Source organism: Vidua macroura, assembly GCF_024509145.1.
Source record: "Vidua macroura isolate BioBank_ID:100142 chromosome W unlocalized genomic scaffold, ASM2450914v1 whyW_random_scaffold_74, whole genome shotgun sequence".
Taxonomy (NCBI): Eukaryota; Metazoa; Chordata; class Aves; order Passeriformes; family Viduidae; genus Vidua; species Vidua macroura.
The window spans coordinates 1669568-1686525 of record NW_026530539.1 but is presented as its reverse complement, the minus strand read 5'-3'; the positions used below and the strand labels follow the sequence as shown (position 1 = coordinate 1686525).

At 45.7% G+C, this 16958-nt stretch overlaps 1 protein-coding gene across 1 annotated transcript; it reads left to right on the top strand.

Annotated features, from left to right (window-relative positions):
• The first annotated feature begins 1825 nt into the window (after positions 1 to 1825).
• LOC128822766 (uncharacterized) lies at positions 1826 to 8345 on the top strand. The gene is given in 5 exon segments (XM_054004575.1): positions 1826 to 2505; positions 2612 to 3581; positions 3859 to 4497; positions 5021 to 5169; positions 5362 to 8345. Coding segments are annotated over 5 exon segments (5235 nt in total). The 3' UTR covers positions 8159 to 8345.
• Positions 8346 to 16958: the final 8613 nt, after the last annotated feature.

Genomic DNA, 16958 nt, shown 5'->3' with positions numbered 1-16958 from the left:
ACTGCCTTGAGACCAGACGACTGAAGACTACTAAGTCTTTCTTTGAAGGCACGGGTTGGAGGAGAGACTTTACCACCACCTGGGGTCACGCCAATCTGGGGGTGATCCCGACAAGGACGGTGTGGCTGGGCAGTGCCCAGGCGGAAACGGACCTGGGTGTACTGGTTGACAGCCAACTGAACATGAGCCAGCAGTGTGCCCTGGTGGCTAAAAATGCCAGTGGCATCCTGGCCTGTATCAGGAATAGTGTGGCCAGCAGGAGCAGGGAGGTCATTCTTCCCCTGTACTTGGCACTGGTGAGGCTGCACCTTGAGTACTGTGTCCAGTTCTGGGCCCCCAGTTTAGGAAGGATGTTGAACCACTTGAGCGCGTCCAGAGGAGGGCAACAAGGCTGGTGAGGGACTTGGAACACAAGATGCTTCTGGAGTCTTTGACACCTTCTAAGACAGCTTCTAATACTGTCAAGCATTTGAGTCAATTATGGCCCATTATGGCCCATCAGCAGAGATGAATGCCTTCAGGCTATATGTGAATGTCCCTGATATTTCCCCAACAGGCGAGTTATCACAGCTGAATTCACTTGAATAAGGACAAAGAGATAGTACTCCACCTCACAGGGTCTGTCTCTTTCCTTATCCTGCTCAATACCCAATTTGTAGCCTGAGGCGGCAGCTGTGCTCACCCTCTGCACTGGGGTGGTTACTTTGCGCATCTGCAGCTTACCCCCTGAATGTTTGATCCATCAGCATTCCAGTCTCTTTTACAGTATGACTTGTGGGTACATTCTTCTCACATTTGGGATGATTGGACAATAGTACCCCCTTTATCTTATCTCAGGTTCCAGTCAGTCCATATTCCAGTTAGTAGGCATATGTGGGGAGGGGTGAGATTTGGTGGTTGCAGATGAAGAGCTGCTTCTTTGCAGTTTGCTCCAGTGGGCAAAAGTCCTTTGATGATTTTAGCATTACCATTTTAGCCTCTCACACTATGTCTAAAGGAAAGAACTTTTCCATTGTCTCTCCTATCCCATAGCCATTTACTTTTTAATTTAACACTAAAAGTGGATGGCAAAAATGTATTGGGGTGGTGCTCAGTGCCCACATCTCTCATGTGAGGTCTAGAGCTGTCAAAGAAGAGAGGCTCACAGACCCCGTTAATTGTTCTGCTGCAGATGAAAATATGGGCTTTGATTACAAAACAAGATACTCCTAGTTGGATACTTGTGGATATTCTCAGCTCAGTCAGAGAGAAAGAGAAAGGTTTTCTAACCAGGCAAGAGCCTGGGAAACAGTTGGGAAAGAATGTAAATAATTCTCTAATCTATCTTGTTATTCACATTGTTTATAGATATGCTCTGCCACTGTGCGTCATTCACTGTACACCAATGGTGTGACATGTTTTTACTCTAAGACCAATGAAATTAGTCTTCTCGATGTCCTCTATATATAGAGCGGTATATTTGAAATAAATCAGAGCTCTTTTCTTTGCCTTCTGATCTGGAGTTCTCTGTTCCCGTCCTGCTCGACAGCGACATCTGGTGACCCCTCGTGGAATTGCAGCGTCGGCCGAAGCCCCGAACCACAGCGTCTTGCGGGGGGGGCTTTGCTGCGCAGCTCCACGCCAGTAGCCTGGAGGCTCTGGCCGGACACCTTTGGCCTCATGAGAGAGGTAACGCTGAAACCGTGTGCCTTCCGGAGAAGGCTTGGTCCTGTCTGGACCGCGGGTCGGCTCTTAGAAGCCGAGAACTGAGTGGGACGGTTTTCCCTGAACTAGTGGACTGTCTGTCTCTTGAAGTGGACGTCTGCTAAGGGACGGTTTCCTAACAATGGGGAACCAGCCATCTACAGCTGAACGGATGGTCTTGACCGCTTGGCAAGGCTGGGCCCCACAATTGGGTATCCGGGTCTCGGATGATGACTTCATCAGGCTCCTGAGTTGGGCTCGGGACCATGGATTCCCTGCAGACCTTAGTTTCGCCTTTGATCGTAAGGTCTGGAATGAGTTGGGCCGGTGCCTCATGAAGAAAGTGAGGAAGGGGGACGCTACAGCGTCTGCTCTGTTTGCGATCTGGGGATGCATTTATACGGCCTTGCCTCGTAAGTCCCCCAGGAGCAGTGACTCTGAATGGGGGTTCTCGGGAACTGAAGATACCGTTTCGATATGCAGCGGTGTCTCGGGAATCAGTGGGCGGCAGGCGGGCGGGGCGGTGCCCAGGCCCGGCACGGCGCAGAGTGGGTCTGTGAGAGACGATGGGACGCCCCGCGGACTTTACATGTCGCCGGGAACTCCTGCTAAGCCCGAGTATTCCCGTCCCCGTGACTACGTTCAGCCGAGATCTTTGCCGACAGATCGACCACTGATTGCGCAGCAGTCTGTGCCACAGCCGACTGCGCAAGCGCGTTCTACTGTGGGCGCGGTGCCGATGGCTTCGGCCACCTTTCAGGCAGAGGCGGGGGTGCCTTTGCCCCAACCATCGGTTTCAGTACATCCGACACTGCAGAGCTTGTTGGGGGCTGTCCCGCCTTCGCCGCGACAGCCTGGAGCCCGTCCGGGGTTGGAGCAGACGGCTCCGTTGGTTCAGCCATTGCTGACCCCCCTTTCCGGACTGCAGGTGGGGGGAGGGGCGGTGCAGCCCGCGGCACGTGACGCAGCGGGGGGTGCAGCCCCCCGGCTCCTCCTCTGTTGACTATGGCGCCTGCGCAGATGTATGGGTCCCGCCCCCAAGCATCGCCGAGATCGGGGATGGCCTCTTTGACCCACCCCCTGGCACGCCCCCCGCCGCCTGGGGGGCCCCGGTTCTGCCGACGGGGCGAGCGCAGTTGCCTCCTGGCCTGCCCCATGGCGCGCCGGATACACTGGCTGACTTGATTTCTTTCGCGGTGCCGGCGTCAGTCGGGCAGCAGCATGTGCTGGGTGGCACCTCCATGACGTCTTCGGGTCGGCCCTCTGGGGGACGGACTTCTGTGTCGGGGGAGGGATCAGCCCCCGCCCCATCTGCCAGGGCGCCACCCCGATCGGCCGCGGGGCTCGTCGCTTCGCCCGCTGCCCCGCCCGCTGTGGCGGCGACAGCATCGCCTCTGTCCCTCGTTTCGCCCGCCGCTCCAGCTGCAGTGTCGCGGGCTCTGGCTGATCCCTTCGTGCTGCCGCCTGCGATTAGACGATTCACCGAGGTGCCGGTCGCGGCTCCGGTCCCCGCCCCGCCACCGGCGGCTGCCCCCTCCTTCTCGGGGGCTGCGGGCTCGGAAGCTGCGTCCAGTTCTTCTGTCTTGCGGTCAACAGCCGCTTCGCCGGCCTCACTGCCTCCCGTCAGCCCGCCTGCCCGTGCGGATCGCAGGCTGTCCTGCTTGCCCCCCTCCCAGGGGGCTGGCAGTGACAGTGAGGATCTCTCCTGCCCCACTCCGCCGAGGGGGCGTGACCGAATGTCGGAACGTCGGCACCGCCGGGGGGAACAGGCGTCTCAGAGAGAGCTGTGGACGCTGCCCCCCTGTCGAGTGTCTGTGCGGCCGATAAACCCCCGCCGCTTCTGGGAGGCGGTCAGACAACGGGCTTTGGAGGCTGGTGACTGGGATCTGATAGAGCGGGTGGGGAAGCCTGGGGGGGTGGGTCTTGAACCCGCAGCTCCAGGGGGAAGAGACCGTAGCTACTGGTCAGTTGGTTCCTCTGGCCTCTCCGGAGGTGGCACAAAGCGATGAGGGCGAAGAGGCATCATCACAATCTAAGCTTCAGGTCCTTCCCGTGCACAAAGCAGTCCCGAATTCAGGGCAGCAGGATAGGCACGAGGTGATGGCCTGGAAGGTTGTTCAGGATTTGCAGGATAAGGTGGCAAAATATGGGTTGGGCTCTGCTCCATTGATGCAGGTTCTAAGAGTGATAAACACTGACCTGCGGGCTCCCTATGATATTAAACATCTGGCCTCTGTGTTGTTTCAACCGGTGCAGTTTGACGTCTTTATGAACAACTGGAGGAGGTTGGCTGAGAGGGTTGCAATTGAGAACGCGCATTACCCTCAGACAGACCCTAGATACTGTGTGGGGGTGGATGCGCTCATGGGGCAGAATGCCTTTGCCAATCCTGATGTTCAGGCTACTTGGCACCCCATCATCCTTGAGCAGGCCCAGAAGGTGGGCTTTGCTGCATTGATGAAAACTATGGAGACGGCCGCTCCCAAGCAACGATATGTGAAAATAGTACAGGGAGCCAAGGAATTGTTCTTGCCATTTGTTGAAAGGCTTGCAGCTGCTTTGGAAAAGCATATCGAGGATGAAAATTTAAGGCAGGTCTTGTGCAAGACTTTGGCAAGGGAGAATGCAAATGAAGACTGCAGGAAAATTATAAATGCGTTGCCAGGTGACCCATCGTTGACAGACATGGTCGAAGCTTGTTCCAAAGTTGGTACGGTGGACCATAAGATGTCTGTCTTGGCAGCGACCTTGCAGGCAGGCAGGCCATCCTCTGGGACTGGTCGACGCAAGAAGGGGAAAAAGAAGGGCAAGCAGGTACAGGGGGCAAAAGTGGGGAAACGGACAGATTCTAACCTTTTGTGTTCCAGGTGTGGGAAACCAGGCCATTTCTCAAGCAAATGCAAGTCCACTTACCATGCTAATGGTAAGTGTTTGACGGGCTCGGGAAACGGGGGCAAGAGTGCACAGGGGAACTGCGCGCTGACACAAGTGGTCCCCCAGGGCACAGCACCAGTACAGGGTGTCTCAGCCAACTCAGTGCCAGCACCCGTGGTTCTGCCGGGGTGGATGTACACACCGCAGCAGCAGTCATCTTAAATTCTAGTAAGGTGCATAAGGTTCCTCTGAATGCATTCGGGCCTTTAGGCCATGGATTGAGTGCATTGTTGGTGGGATGATCTAGTGCTACCCTTTTGGGAATCTTTGTGCACCCGGGTGTCATTGATTCTGATTTTACGGGCCAAATTTCTGCCATGGTTTCCACGCCCTCCCCCCCTGTCGTTATTCCGGCAGGGACCCGCATTGCTCAACTTGTGCCTTTCCAGTCATGTGTTCCCAGGGCAGATCAACGGACGCGCGGGAATGGTGGTTTTGGATCCACTGGACCACTGCAGATCTTCTGGTCTGCTGTCATTTCTGCCGACCGTCCACAAATGACGTGCTCCGTGATTCTACCGGGTGCCAGTCCGCCTTCGATTCAGCTGCAAGGTTTGATCGACACCGGAGCCGACGTGACAGTCATCTCCTCTTCTGTGTGGCCTCCTAAGTGGCCTTTGGACTCTGTGGGAGCAGCCCTTGAAGGGTTGGGGGGTGCGGCGCAGACATTTCTGAGTCGGCAGGCCGTGTTGATCAAAAATCCAGAAGGGCAGACCGCTAAGGTTCGGCCCTATGTTACTGCAGCTCCAATCACTCTTTGGGGGCGGGATGTGCTGGCAGCCTGGGGGGTACGGATCGGGACGGGTTTTTGCTAGGGGCCACTGCGCAGAAGGGCGCAGAATATCCTATGCTGCCTTTACGGTGGCTGGTGACCAGACCTGTCTGGGAGAACCAGTGGCCCCTACCACATGAAAAGTTAGTCGCCCTTCATGATTTAGTTCAAGATCAGCTTCGCCAGGGACACATTGAACCTTCTACCAGTCCCTGGAACACTCCTGTTTTTGTTATTAAGAAAAAGTCGGGGAAGTGGAGGCTGTTACAGGACCTCCGGAAGGTTAATGCAGTCATGGAGAGTATGGGGGCATTGCAGCCTGGTATGCCCTCACCTACCATGCTCCCCGCGGGATGGAAAATCTTAATTGTTGATCTGAAGGATTGTTTCTTTACCATCCCGTTGCATCCTGATGACAGGCCAAAGTTTGCCTTTACCGTGCCTGCCATCAACAATGCTGAGTCTGTACGGAGATATCAATGGAAAGTTTTGCCACAGGGCTGCAAGAACAGTCCGACTATTTGTCAATGGTATGTGGCTCAGGCCTTGTCTGGAGTCCGCGAGTAGTTCCCTGACGTGTATTGTTATCATTATATGGATGACATCCTGGTGGCGGCACCCACTCAGGAGGAACTGCTGAAGGTAAAGCCTCAGTTGTTCGCCGCCTTGCATTCATATGGACTGCAAGTGGCTCCGGAAAAGGTTCAAAGCCATCCTCCTTGGAAGTACCTAGGAGTCAAAATTCTTGAACGAACTATTCAGCATCAAGAGGTGCAACTCCCAAAGTCTATCACGACCCTGAATGATGCTCAGAAATTGCTTGGGGTCATCAATTGGTTACGTCCCTATTTGGGACTGACCACAGAGCGGATGTCCCCTCTGTTCAACCTTTTAAAGGGGGACCCAGATTTGAATTCACCTCGGAAATTGACTCCTGAAGCGCGACAAGCGTTGGAGGAGGTCCAACAGGCTTTGTCTGCTCGTCAAGTTTATAGGGTAGACCCTTCCATTGATATCACTGTTTTCATTACCTGTCCAGACAGTCATCCCACAGGTGTCATTGGCCAATGGAATGACAAATGGCCTGATCCTTTGCACATCTTGGAATGGGTCTTTTTACCCCATCAATTGAAAAAGACGGCGTCTTTGCTGCTTGATTTATTTGCCCAGTTGATAATCAAATGCCGTTATCGGTGTTTGCAGCTGATGGCAGCTGATCCCGCGAGGATCGTTCTTCCAGTGGAGCGGAACACTTTTGAATGGTATTTCATTAACAGTGCTTCCTTGCAAAGTGCGCTGAAAAATTTTCCAGGGCAAATTGTTTACCATCTGCCCAGTCATAAATTACTGCAACTGGCGAAAACAACCAATCTGTCCTTAAGACCAAAAAACAGTCGAGTGCCAGTGCGGGGACCCACCGTCTTTACCGACGGTTCGGGGAAAACGGGAAAGGCCATTGTGACCTGGAAGGATGAGTCTGGATGGCAAGTGTTGGAAGGCCACGTGTCTGGTTCAGCTCAATTGGTTGAACTGAAAGCTGTTGCAGTGGTGTTTCAGAGATTCTCTCAGATGCCTTTGAACTTGGTCACTGACTCTGCTTATGTTGCAGACATAACCCAGCAGTTGGACTGCTCACTGCTGAAAGAGGTCAACAATGCAGTTTTGTTTCAATTGTCGAGAGCTTTGTGGTGCGCAATTCAGGCCCGAGTTCATCCGTACTACATCCTGCACATTCGGAGTCACACCACTTTACCAGGTTTTATCACAGAGGGTAACGCCAGGGCTGACAGGTTAGCCAACCCGGCATGGGTGGCGCCTCAGCCTGACAGAACTGCGCAAGCCAAGGCATCACATGATTTCTTTCATCGAAGTGCACATACTCTGCAGAAGCAATTCGATCTGACGTCAACCGAAGCTCGTGACATTGTCAGTTCTTGTGCTGACTGTCATGGGTTTGCTGCGCCTTTACCGGCAGGGGTGAACCCCAGAGGCCTAAAGGCCTTGCAGCTTTGGCAAACGGATGTCACTCACATTGCCGAGTTTGGTCGACTCAAGTATGTGCACGTGTCTATTGACACCTTCTCCTCCGCCATGTGGGCATCTGCTCACACCGGGGAGAAGGGTCGTGATGTGATTGCCCATTGGAGAATGGCTTTTGCAGTTTTGGGAATACCTTCAAGTGTGAAGACTGACAATGGCCCTGCCTATGCCTCACAGAAGACGCGTCAGTTTTTACGCTTGTGGGGAATCTCTCACAAGTTTGGCATTCCACATTCATCAACTGGTCAAGCCATCCTTGAACGCGCTCATGGTACTCTAAAGCGTGTTCTGGAAAAACAAAAAGGGGGAATGCCCGGAGAGACCCCACACAGTAGGTTGGAGAAAGCTTTATATACAATCAACCATTTGACAGTGCCGAAAAATTCAGAGATTCCTGTTATCCTGAATCATTTTCTTTCATTGCATCCAGCGGGTGAGGCGCATTTGCCCCGAGCAAAGGTCTGGGTGCGGGACCTTGCCACAAACAAGTGGGAAGGCCCGTGCGACCTCATCACTTGGGGCCGCGGGTATGCATGTGTCTCCACAGGTACCGGGGTACGATGGATACCTGCGAAGTGTGTGCGCCCTGACCTGCGACAGCAGAAACAGAAGGTGGTCAGGAGACGGTCTTCAGACAGTGACCATGGCGCTGACCACCCGTCACAATCTTCAGACGAAGACCAAGACATCGACCATCAGCCAGCTGGTCCCTCCACAAGCGGAGAGTGAACATTTGTTTAGTTTCCGGAAACAGACTGTTGACGAGTTAGGCTGCCTGTGTAACACGCAGACTAACAATGCTTTGGAGTTGGTGATGGGTTTCTTGAAATTAGTAGTTAAGTTGATAGCAAGTTATAATGTAAGAATAAGTGGAAATCTCTTTGACTGAACTGAGCTGATGTTTGATGGGGGTTTCGATTGTCAACTGATAAACCTCAGAGCTGTGTTTGTCCTCTTTCCTGCAAGGGGCCCCGCAGGAAGATGACGGGCACTGCCTCCTTCTTTAAACAAAAAGGGGGAAATGTGGATATTCTCAGCTCAGTCAGAGAGAAAGAGAAAGGTTTTCTAACCAGGCAAGAGCCTGGGAAACAGTTGGGAAAGAATGTAAATAATTCTCTGATCTATCTTGTTATTCACATTGTTTATAGATATGCTCTGCCACTGTGCGTCATTCACTGTACACCAATGGTGTGACATGTTTTTACTCTAAGACCAATGAAATTAGTCTTCTCGATGTCCTCTATATATAGAGCGGTATATTTGAAATAAATCAGAGCTCTTTTCTTTGCCTTCTGATCTGGAGTTCTCTGTTCCCGTCCTGCTCAACAGCGACAGATACTTTCTTGGAAAGAAAAAATTCATGTGGATGCTTTGTATCTATACTTTCTGTGCAACTGACAAAACAGTGCTTGGATAGGATATAATCTGTTATATCAAGACACAGCAATGTCAGACTCAGTAGATATATTAATGTTTAGCAAAAAATGCAAATTAGTAACCTAATTTATTCTTCTTTATTTTTTTTATATTCTAAACAGTTTTGATGATGCAATACATGTTACTTAGTTTTGCTTGCCTATCCTAACATACCAGGGTAATACATCGTCTTGTTCTAAGACAATTTGAAGAGGTGTGCACTATAAAATGAGTTACTTCCCCTTAGTTTCACCCAATCCCTTTCTACCAATAAAGAGAAATGAAATATGAGTAGATATGAGTGAAGCCATGCAGTCATGTGTGGAGGGTGCCTTCTTGGGGGAGGAGTTTCTCTGCCATTTTTAGTTTCTCTTTGTTCCTGAGGAGTCCACAAGATTTTGGCAATTTTGTAACTAGTGATTATTACTGTTATTTTTCCTGCCTGTTGCTATTTTCCTTATTTTAGCAAACTGTTATTTTTCACTTATATCTACTGGGATTGGTTAAAACTAAAGAGGCGGTGACTCATTTTGGAGTGTCTGCCCCTTAAATTGTCTTAAATCAAGACACTTATACAGTTGTTTTTATGGCTTCCATAAGAACCAGTTATGAAGAGTTTGAAGGATACAAATTTAGATTGGACATTAGGGAACCTAAATGATTCTGTGATTATCTGCATGAAAAAGAGATTTATTTATAAATGTTTATTATTATCCATCCTTCTACAGCTTTATAAGTTGATATCACTGTTGTAAATGACAATATAATATTGGCTTTCTCATTCATGTACTAGCTTTTGCATGATGCTATTACAAGTTACAAGTATTTTTGATATGGTACAATTTACACTTACTTTTTAACTGTTTTTGGGTATAGTATAATCTGTTAGTTTATGTATGCACCATATAGATTATATAAATAGTAGTGTGATAAAAATATTATATTATAGATTTTAGCAAAATGTTAAAATAGAGACTATGTAATGTAACTCAGAGAATGGTGTAAAACAATTATGCTGTTTGTCACATCTGCGGACCAGCCTCTCCAAGTGATAACAGTAACAGAAACCAGAACACCAGAGAGGATTTATTGACTACTTATTATCAGGGAGTGTGAAACAACAGGATAGAACCTCAGAAAGAAATAAAATATATAGACCTAATCTACAGAATGTTATGCAGACAAGTCAGAGGTTGAAAACAAAAGGGTTCCTGGAACATCGAGAACTCAAAATTATGTTTGAATAATGTATAAACTAATGAATATGCATGTAACCCCAGCAATGTAACCATATATAGAGAACATGGTTTTAAGCTACCTGTGTGCTCTTTGGCTGTTTGCCAAAAGCACTCCAGCACCGGATATTTGTCCTTCTTTTATCCTATATTAAACTTTAAAAAATTCTAAAGAGTGAACTCTGTTTTTCACATCACTATAATGTATCAGCTTTTTTGAAACTATTTAATAGTTTGTTTATAGAAAAATAATTGAATTCTGGCAAGAACTTATAGTTTTCTTTTTTAGGAATGATTATTGAAACCCCTTAATGCTTTTATTGGCATGACTGGTGAGATGAGAGAACTTGCAGTGGTTGTAATCAGAGACCTTGGTTATCTTTGTCATCTGAGAATGCCATTTGTTTCTTTTTGATAGTGCTTATTCTTGAATGTGCAAGCTATTTTTCTTTTCATGTGACTCCCAACAAGTAATTTCTTTGCATATAATGATGTTTCTTTCTGATATACAATGGGAAGAAGTAATAAAGACCATTCCTTTCTAATGGGGAACATGTAATCTAATAATGCTGTGCCTATGAGATTGTAGTCTCTTTTCCCTTTGTTCTTATTGCTACAGAAAATGTACAATACTTAATTGAAAAGAGAAATTACTGGTGCATATGGATGTCTTGGCCTGATCTTGTATTTGTTTTAGCAGCTTCCAATCTGCTATAGCAAAAGATGAAGAGAGTACATTTTGAATAAATTTGCATGAACTTCTAAGCACAGATAAAGATTTTATTTAGAATTTTTCAGAAAAAGCCTGGATATTTGGTTAAAGCATTTAAAGAATAATTTGGAACTTTTACTTTAAACTACAATTTTTACTATTTCTGCCTGTCTTGGTTTGGAGACAAATTTCAGGAGGAAACACCCTAGAATGAGCGTTTCCTCTAAGGAGAAAGGGCTTCAATAACTCCCTTTTCTTCTGCCAATGAGAGAAATGGATATCAGGGGATGGATGTGAAAAAAAGAAAAACTGTTTATTAACAAAGCAAGATACCTTCAAAGCACAGAAAAAAAAAAAAAAAAAAAATTGAACCTTACACCCTACCCCCATCTTGCCGCGTGGCCGAGAGGCAAAAATGGCAGCTGCCCTTCTTTGTCCCTGGGAAGCGGGGAGCAAAGAGTCCATGCAGCATCTGGGAAACTGTTGGATTTCTGGCGTGGGTCTTCTCCTTGCAGCAGTTGAAGTTGGTGGATTTTAATGTCCTTTCTCATCTTGGTTCAGCTCCTCTGAGGTCTTGGGTTCGGGATGCTCCCCTGCCACCTCCCTGGAAGGGCTGAAAAGAAAAACAAGCCAAGCTGAAAATAGTTCAAGGGGAAAAAAAAACCCAAAAAGCTGCCGAGAGGATTCCCGGTGCAGCCTCCAGGCTAGGGGAAAGGATGGGAAAAAAAACTTCTGGCTTCAAGCTAGCAAAAAACCAATCCGACAAAACAAACAGTGCAGCATCCCCGGTCCACCCTGTCCGGAGCACACCGAAGAGAGAGACTGAAAGGAGCCCACACCCGGAGTTACCAGGCTCCAGCCCTGCCCCCTGGTTAATTTTAAAGATACCGCAGACATTTCTGGGCATAAAGCAGATGATCAGGGAATAAAGTACCATCATAAAATCACCCCAAGATAGTGTCACATAAGAATAATACATAATAAAGTCAACATATTCTGGTCTTACTACCTGGTAATTGTTGAAGCCGGAATTGCTGCTAGTAAAATCCAGGGTAAGGAAGCAAAAAAGGGCCTTTGCATAATATCCACAGATGTTTAATTCAGCCGTGCGGTAAGATGTTCAGGGTCCAAGGGCCAGACTCATGGGGAGAGTCCAGGTTTCTGTGTCTTGAGAGGTCCGGGCTGAACAGTGGTATTGGGGCAGTACAAAGATGAGAGCCAATGGAAATAGGGAAGGAGTGGCTGAGGGACATAGGAACAAGGGAAGGAGCCAATGGGATCTTAACAGCTTTTGAGGGAAGGTTCTTGTGTCTCTCTAACCCAGGGAATGCCTCTCAGGGTCTCCACAGGTAATATTTAAAATGGAGTATTTTACTTTGTAGGCAAGTTATTGACTATGTTTAAGCTAAGAAGGGTTTCGGCCTGGAACTATAAGGTGCTTAAAACATCTAGTGCTTAGGAAGATACCCCATACATAGGAATGTTGGATTTTACTGTTGTCAAATGTGACATTGAAAAGTTGAGGGACACAATTCTTCAGTTTCTTCAACATATTTTAGAGTAGAAGAATAAATTATTTAACATTGGAACTAGGGCATTTCATCATGTTTCTTCTCAAACTGGGCAGGACATGTATTGAGAACAAAAAAGACAGGAGAGAATGAAGTAACAAGGTAACATTTGTAAGAACTGTGGAGGCTTGGGAGAGTCCAGTATGGCTAATGGTTTTGCAGTCTGCTGATCATCATAACACTGAGGTCTTTCTTGATATCCATAGCCCTGGCATGCAAACCTAAGTGAGCCTATTCACCTCTCACTTGTAGAGGAGTTCAAGCTAAGTGTCTGAAAAGACAGCAGTCTGCTTTCCAGGGAAGTTCAAACTGCGGTCTGGGAAACATTTTGTGGAGACCAATGAGGGGGTGTTCCCTGGAATTGTTACCAAAAATTGGTAAAAAAAAAAAAACAAAACCTTGACACCCATGTAGTACTAAAAAGCAGACAATCTTTATTCAGCCAGATGCATGAGGGGATATCTCCTCCAAAATATTGTGCATGCTGAATACAGAAAAGCACCTGTTTATATACAGTATTTTGCATATATATAATTGATTTTCCCAGAATTAACATACATATAGTAATCATTTCCCCAAAATCATTAACATATGTTCCCTCCCCTTAATGCATGCATTCTTCTGTCTTTGGGGGGTCACTTTGGTGGTCTCTGGTGGTCAGTGACCTCAAAGTCATACCTGACTGCTCCGTGAACTGGTAAAAGTTGGCATAACAGGGCTGGTTGCTTTCCAGTTGTCCTTCTTACAGAATGGGCACTGTGCAGTTCCATAGACCAATGGTTTTGGAAGAATAAGCATTGTGGTAGCTCACCAGGTGCAGATGATTTTTCATCTGGCAACTTTGCCCCCCTTTGAGGCTTGTGAAGCTTGTCTTCCCCTCAAGCTTTCATATGCCTCACTTTGCTTTTTTAACTAATGTACTTGTTTGAAAGGAGGGACTAGGCAGGGAAAATAATTTCTACAAACACATCCCAATCTTAGATCCTGGGACAGTCATGAGCTGCTGTACCTCAGGATTCCTACTAGTACAAGTGCATATTTGAGTGCAATTCCATTTTTCCTCTGTCCTTGGATCCTTTTGCCTTGACCTTATTAAATCAGGATATTTTATACTGACCTGTAAGGGGTCCTCTGGGAGGCCTGGACTCCCTTCCCAATCTAGACACCACTGAACTGGCTGGCTATGTTCCCATTGTCCTGTTTGAGGGCTATTCCATATTTCTGGTATTTGACCTCCCCAAGGGGTATTAGTGCAATCTGTTGGATGATAAATATTTCCTGAGGTTACTTCCAGATCTGGTTTTGAGATATTACAATCCTCAACAGTATTGTTCTTACGTGTCCATTGTAAGGAATATTCTCCTTCCATCCCTGTCCAGTTGGCATGGGTACTATTTCCTTCCCACATATGTTCCCAAACTTTTGTCAAATTGCTGACTAAAGCTCCCTACAGAACTAGATTTTCTGCAGAGGTTGGTGTTGGCAAACAAGCTGTTATATAGGCTACACTGTAATCTGCCAAAGTCTTGCACTAACTTTAAGGCCTTATTCCCCTTCCCAGAGGTTAACATAAATTCTATTATTATTATAAATATGCATTTATTCATCATCTTCATCTAGATACATTAAATAGTATCCCCCTAGAAAATAATATTCTATACCTAAAACAATAGGATTTATGTAAAAAACCCCAAATTCCCAGTTTTAGTCAGTCTTGTTTCTGCTGTGTTTAATGTGTGGTTGCTGATTTTACCTGTGTGAGATGAATTCAGGGTTCAATTCCTTCCACCTTAAGTACAGTGTAGGTTACCAGGAGGACTTGGAAAGGTCCTTTCCACGTTTCCTTCAAGGGTTCAGAGTTCCAGGTGTTTACATATACAGAATCCCCAGGTTGATATAGATAAATGAGTGCATTCAAAGCAACTGGTCCCAAGAGGGTTATAAATTGATGGAGTCCAGCAAAAGTTTTTCCTAAAGAAATCCAGTATAGATTTAAATCTGTTTCTCCATTTGAATGTATTTCTCCTGGAACTGATTGTGTTTGATATGGCCATCCATACAGTAATTCATACAGACTTTAGTTTTTGACCTTGGCTGAATTCTGACTCACAAAAAAGCTAGAGGCCTGTGGCCATTTTAAAGAGGTTTCTTGGCCCATTTTACCAATTTGTCACTTCAAAGTCTGATTCATCCTTTCCACTTTCCCACTTGACTGTGGTCACCAAGGAGTGCGTAAGTCCTATTTTATACCCAGGGTTTTGCTCAGCTGTTATACCACATCTGCTATAAAATGTGGGCCTCTATCTGAAGACATCTCAAGTGGCACTCCAAATCTTGGTATAGTTTCTCTAGGCATTAATTTTTACCACTTCCCTAGCTTTATTGGTGAGACAGGGAAAAGCCTCTAGCCATCTGGAAAAGGTATCTACCTATACATGTTTTGTCTGGGTAATTCAGAGAAATCTATTTGCCAATAATCTCCAGGTGAATTTCCCTGTTTAACTGTTCCAGGAGGTGGCCTTTTCCTATTTATGAGATTGTTTTTTAAATAAATTGCACATTTTACTATTGATTTTGCTATTTTAGTCATTCCCACACTAAATACAGAGTTTTGGAGACTAGATATCATGGACTCAATTCCCCAGTGGGTTTTGTTATGTTCTTTTTCCATTATTTTTCTCATTACAGGAGGCAGAACTATAACCTGTTGGCTGTCTGTTACCCACCATCCCTCCTGATTCTTAGTGGCTTTTAATATTGTAGAAGGGCATTTGCCCCAGAAGAGCTTATTTGTTGCTTGTTAGCTGGTGAAATAACTCAGGGTATCTTGCCCCACACATGAGCTTGCTAATTGGTGAAATAACTCATTCAGGACCACTTGTTTTGTAGTGAGTTATTTTGGCAACATGGGAGTCATTCTTTCAGCTGACAATAGACATCCTGCTGTGGAAGTGAGATCTGGAAAGATACTTCACTTTACAAACTGTAAAAGCTACGCCAAACTTTCACAAAGCAAAAATCTTCTGCATGTTCCCTGGAAATGTGTGGAGATTTCTCCCCAGAGTTGGGATGCCTACTTTGTGGTTACTCTCCTTGGAGTTGAGGGAAAGGACTCTGTGTACGCTATTGTCAATTTAGTGGTAAGTTACATTGGCTCCTAATCTATACTATTTCTTTGCTAGCTTTAATATAGATACCTTGATAGTGTGCACTGTTTTATGTAATCTACTAGTAGTTCTTTCTGGTTTATACTGTGTAGTAAGTAACCGTTTAAGGCCTTTTGTCTGTTATCTCCTGTCTATTCAATATGTGAAAAATGCATATTATATGATTGGCTCTTCGCAGATATTAAAATGAATACTATATATGTTATGTTTGAAAGCAATATTGTATTAATCCATTTTTAGTAATGTTGTATTAATATTTTTAAAGTAGTGTGGTAAATAAAGTTTTAGGCTATAGCATAATATTAAAATAGAAGCTATGTGATGTAAGATACCTTTTTGTGACCAGCACAAGGAATGGATAAGATAACCAATAAATTTTTCACACAGAGATAACAGCAACAAGAAAACAAAAAAAATCTCAAGACAAGATTTATTGCCTCTTTATCGGACTGTATAGACTCCTTCCAGACACCCCGGAGCCAAAAGGATTGATTTACAAGATGAAGGGGGGAGTTGACAAAAAACAGAATAATTCCTAGTTTGAAAGGAATATTTGCATCACGTATGAGATATATGAATATGCAACAGGCTATGGCTTTTAAGGGTTAATCCTTTGTTAGCGGACATGCTTTTCTTGAGGAAAGCATCCAGACATCCATAATTCTTTGCTTTTTATTGTCCTTTATTGTCCTAACTCTGATTGTCCAAATTCTTATTGCTCTAATTTTTATTACTGTTTTTTATAACTATTTTATTACTATTAAACTTTTAAAATTTTTAAACAAGTAATTGGCATTTTTCACAAATAAATAACTCATTTTATAATAGACCTGATCTGTCATTCCTAAGAACTTGCAGGCTGGAGCAATTTTAGGTCTGGGCTACGTAAATTTAAGTTGCTGCCAAAAATCTGAAGCTAAGGCAGGGCTTGTCTGAAGCTCCCGTTTGATCCATAACAAATATATTTTCTAAGCATTGATCCTCACCGTCATAATTAGGCTTAAATTCAGATATGTCAATTTGGTTTTGTGGCACTAACGCCAGGATGTCTTTTTCATCTACTCCTCGAGCTGCTTTGTCTGCCAATCGGTATCCCTCTATAACATTAGTTTTTCCAGATTGATGTGTTTTGCAATGCATCACTGCCACGTCCTTTGGTTTTTGAATTTCTTCCAAAAGTTATACAATTTCTTCTTTGTGTTTAATAGATTATCCTTGAGCTTATAGCAGGCATTTTTCCTTCCATATAGCTCCATGGGCATGAATCACACCAAATGCATACCTAGAATCAGTCCAAATATTTACTCTTTTGCCCACTGCCAAGTTCAATACTTGTTTTAGTGCTATTATCTCTGCTTTTTGGGCTGATGTGTTAACTGGTAATGATCAAACTTCTAATATCTCAGTAGCAGTCACCACTGTGTATCC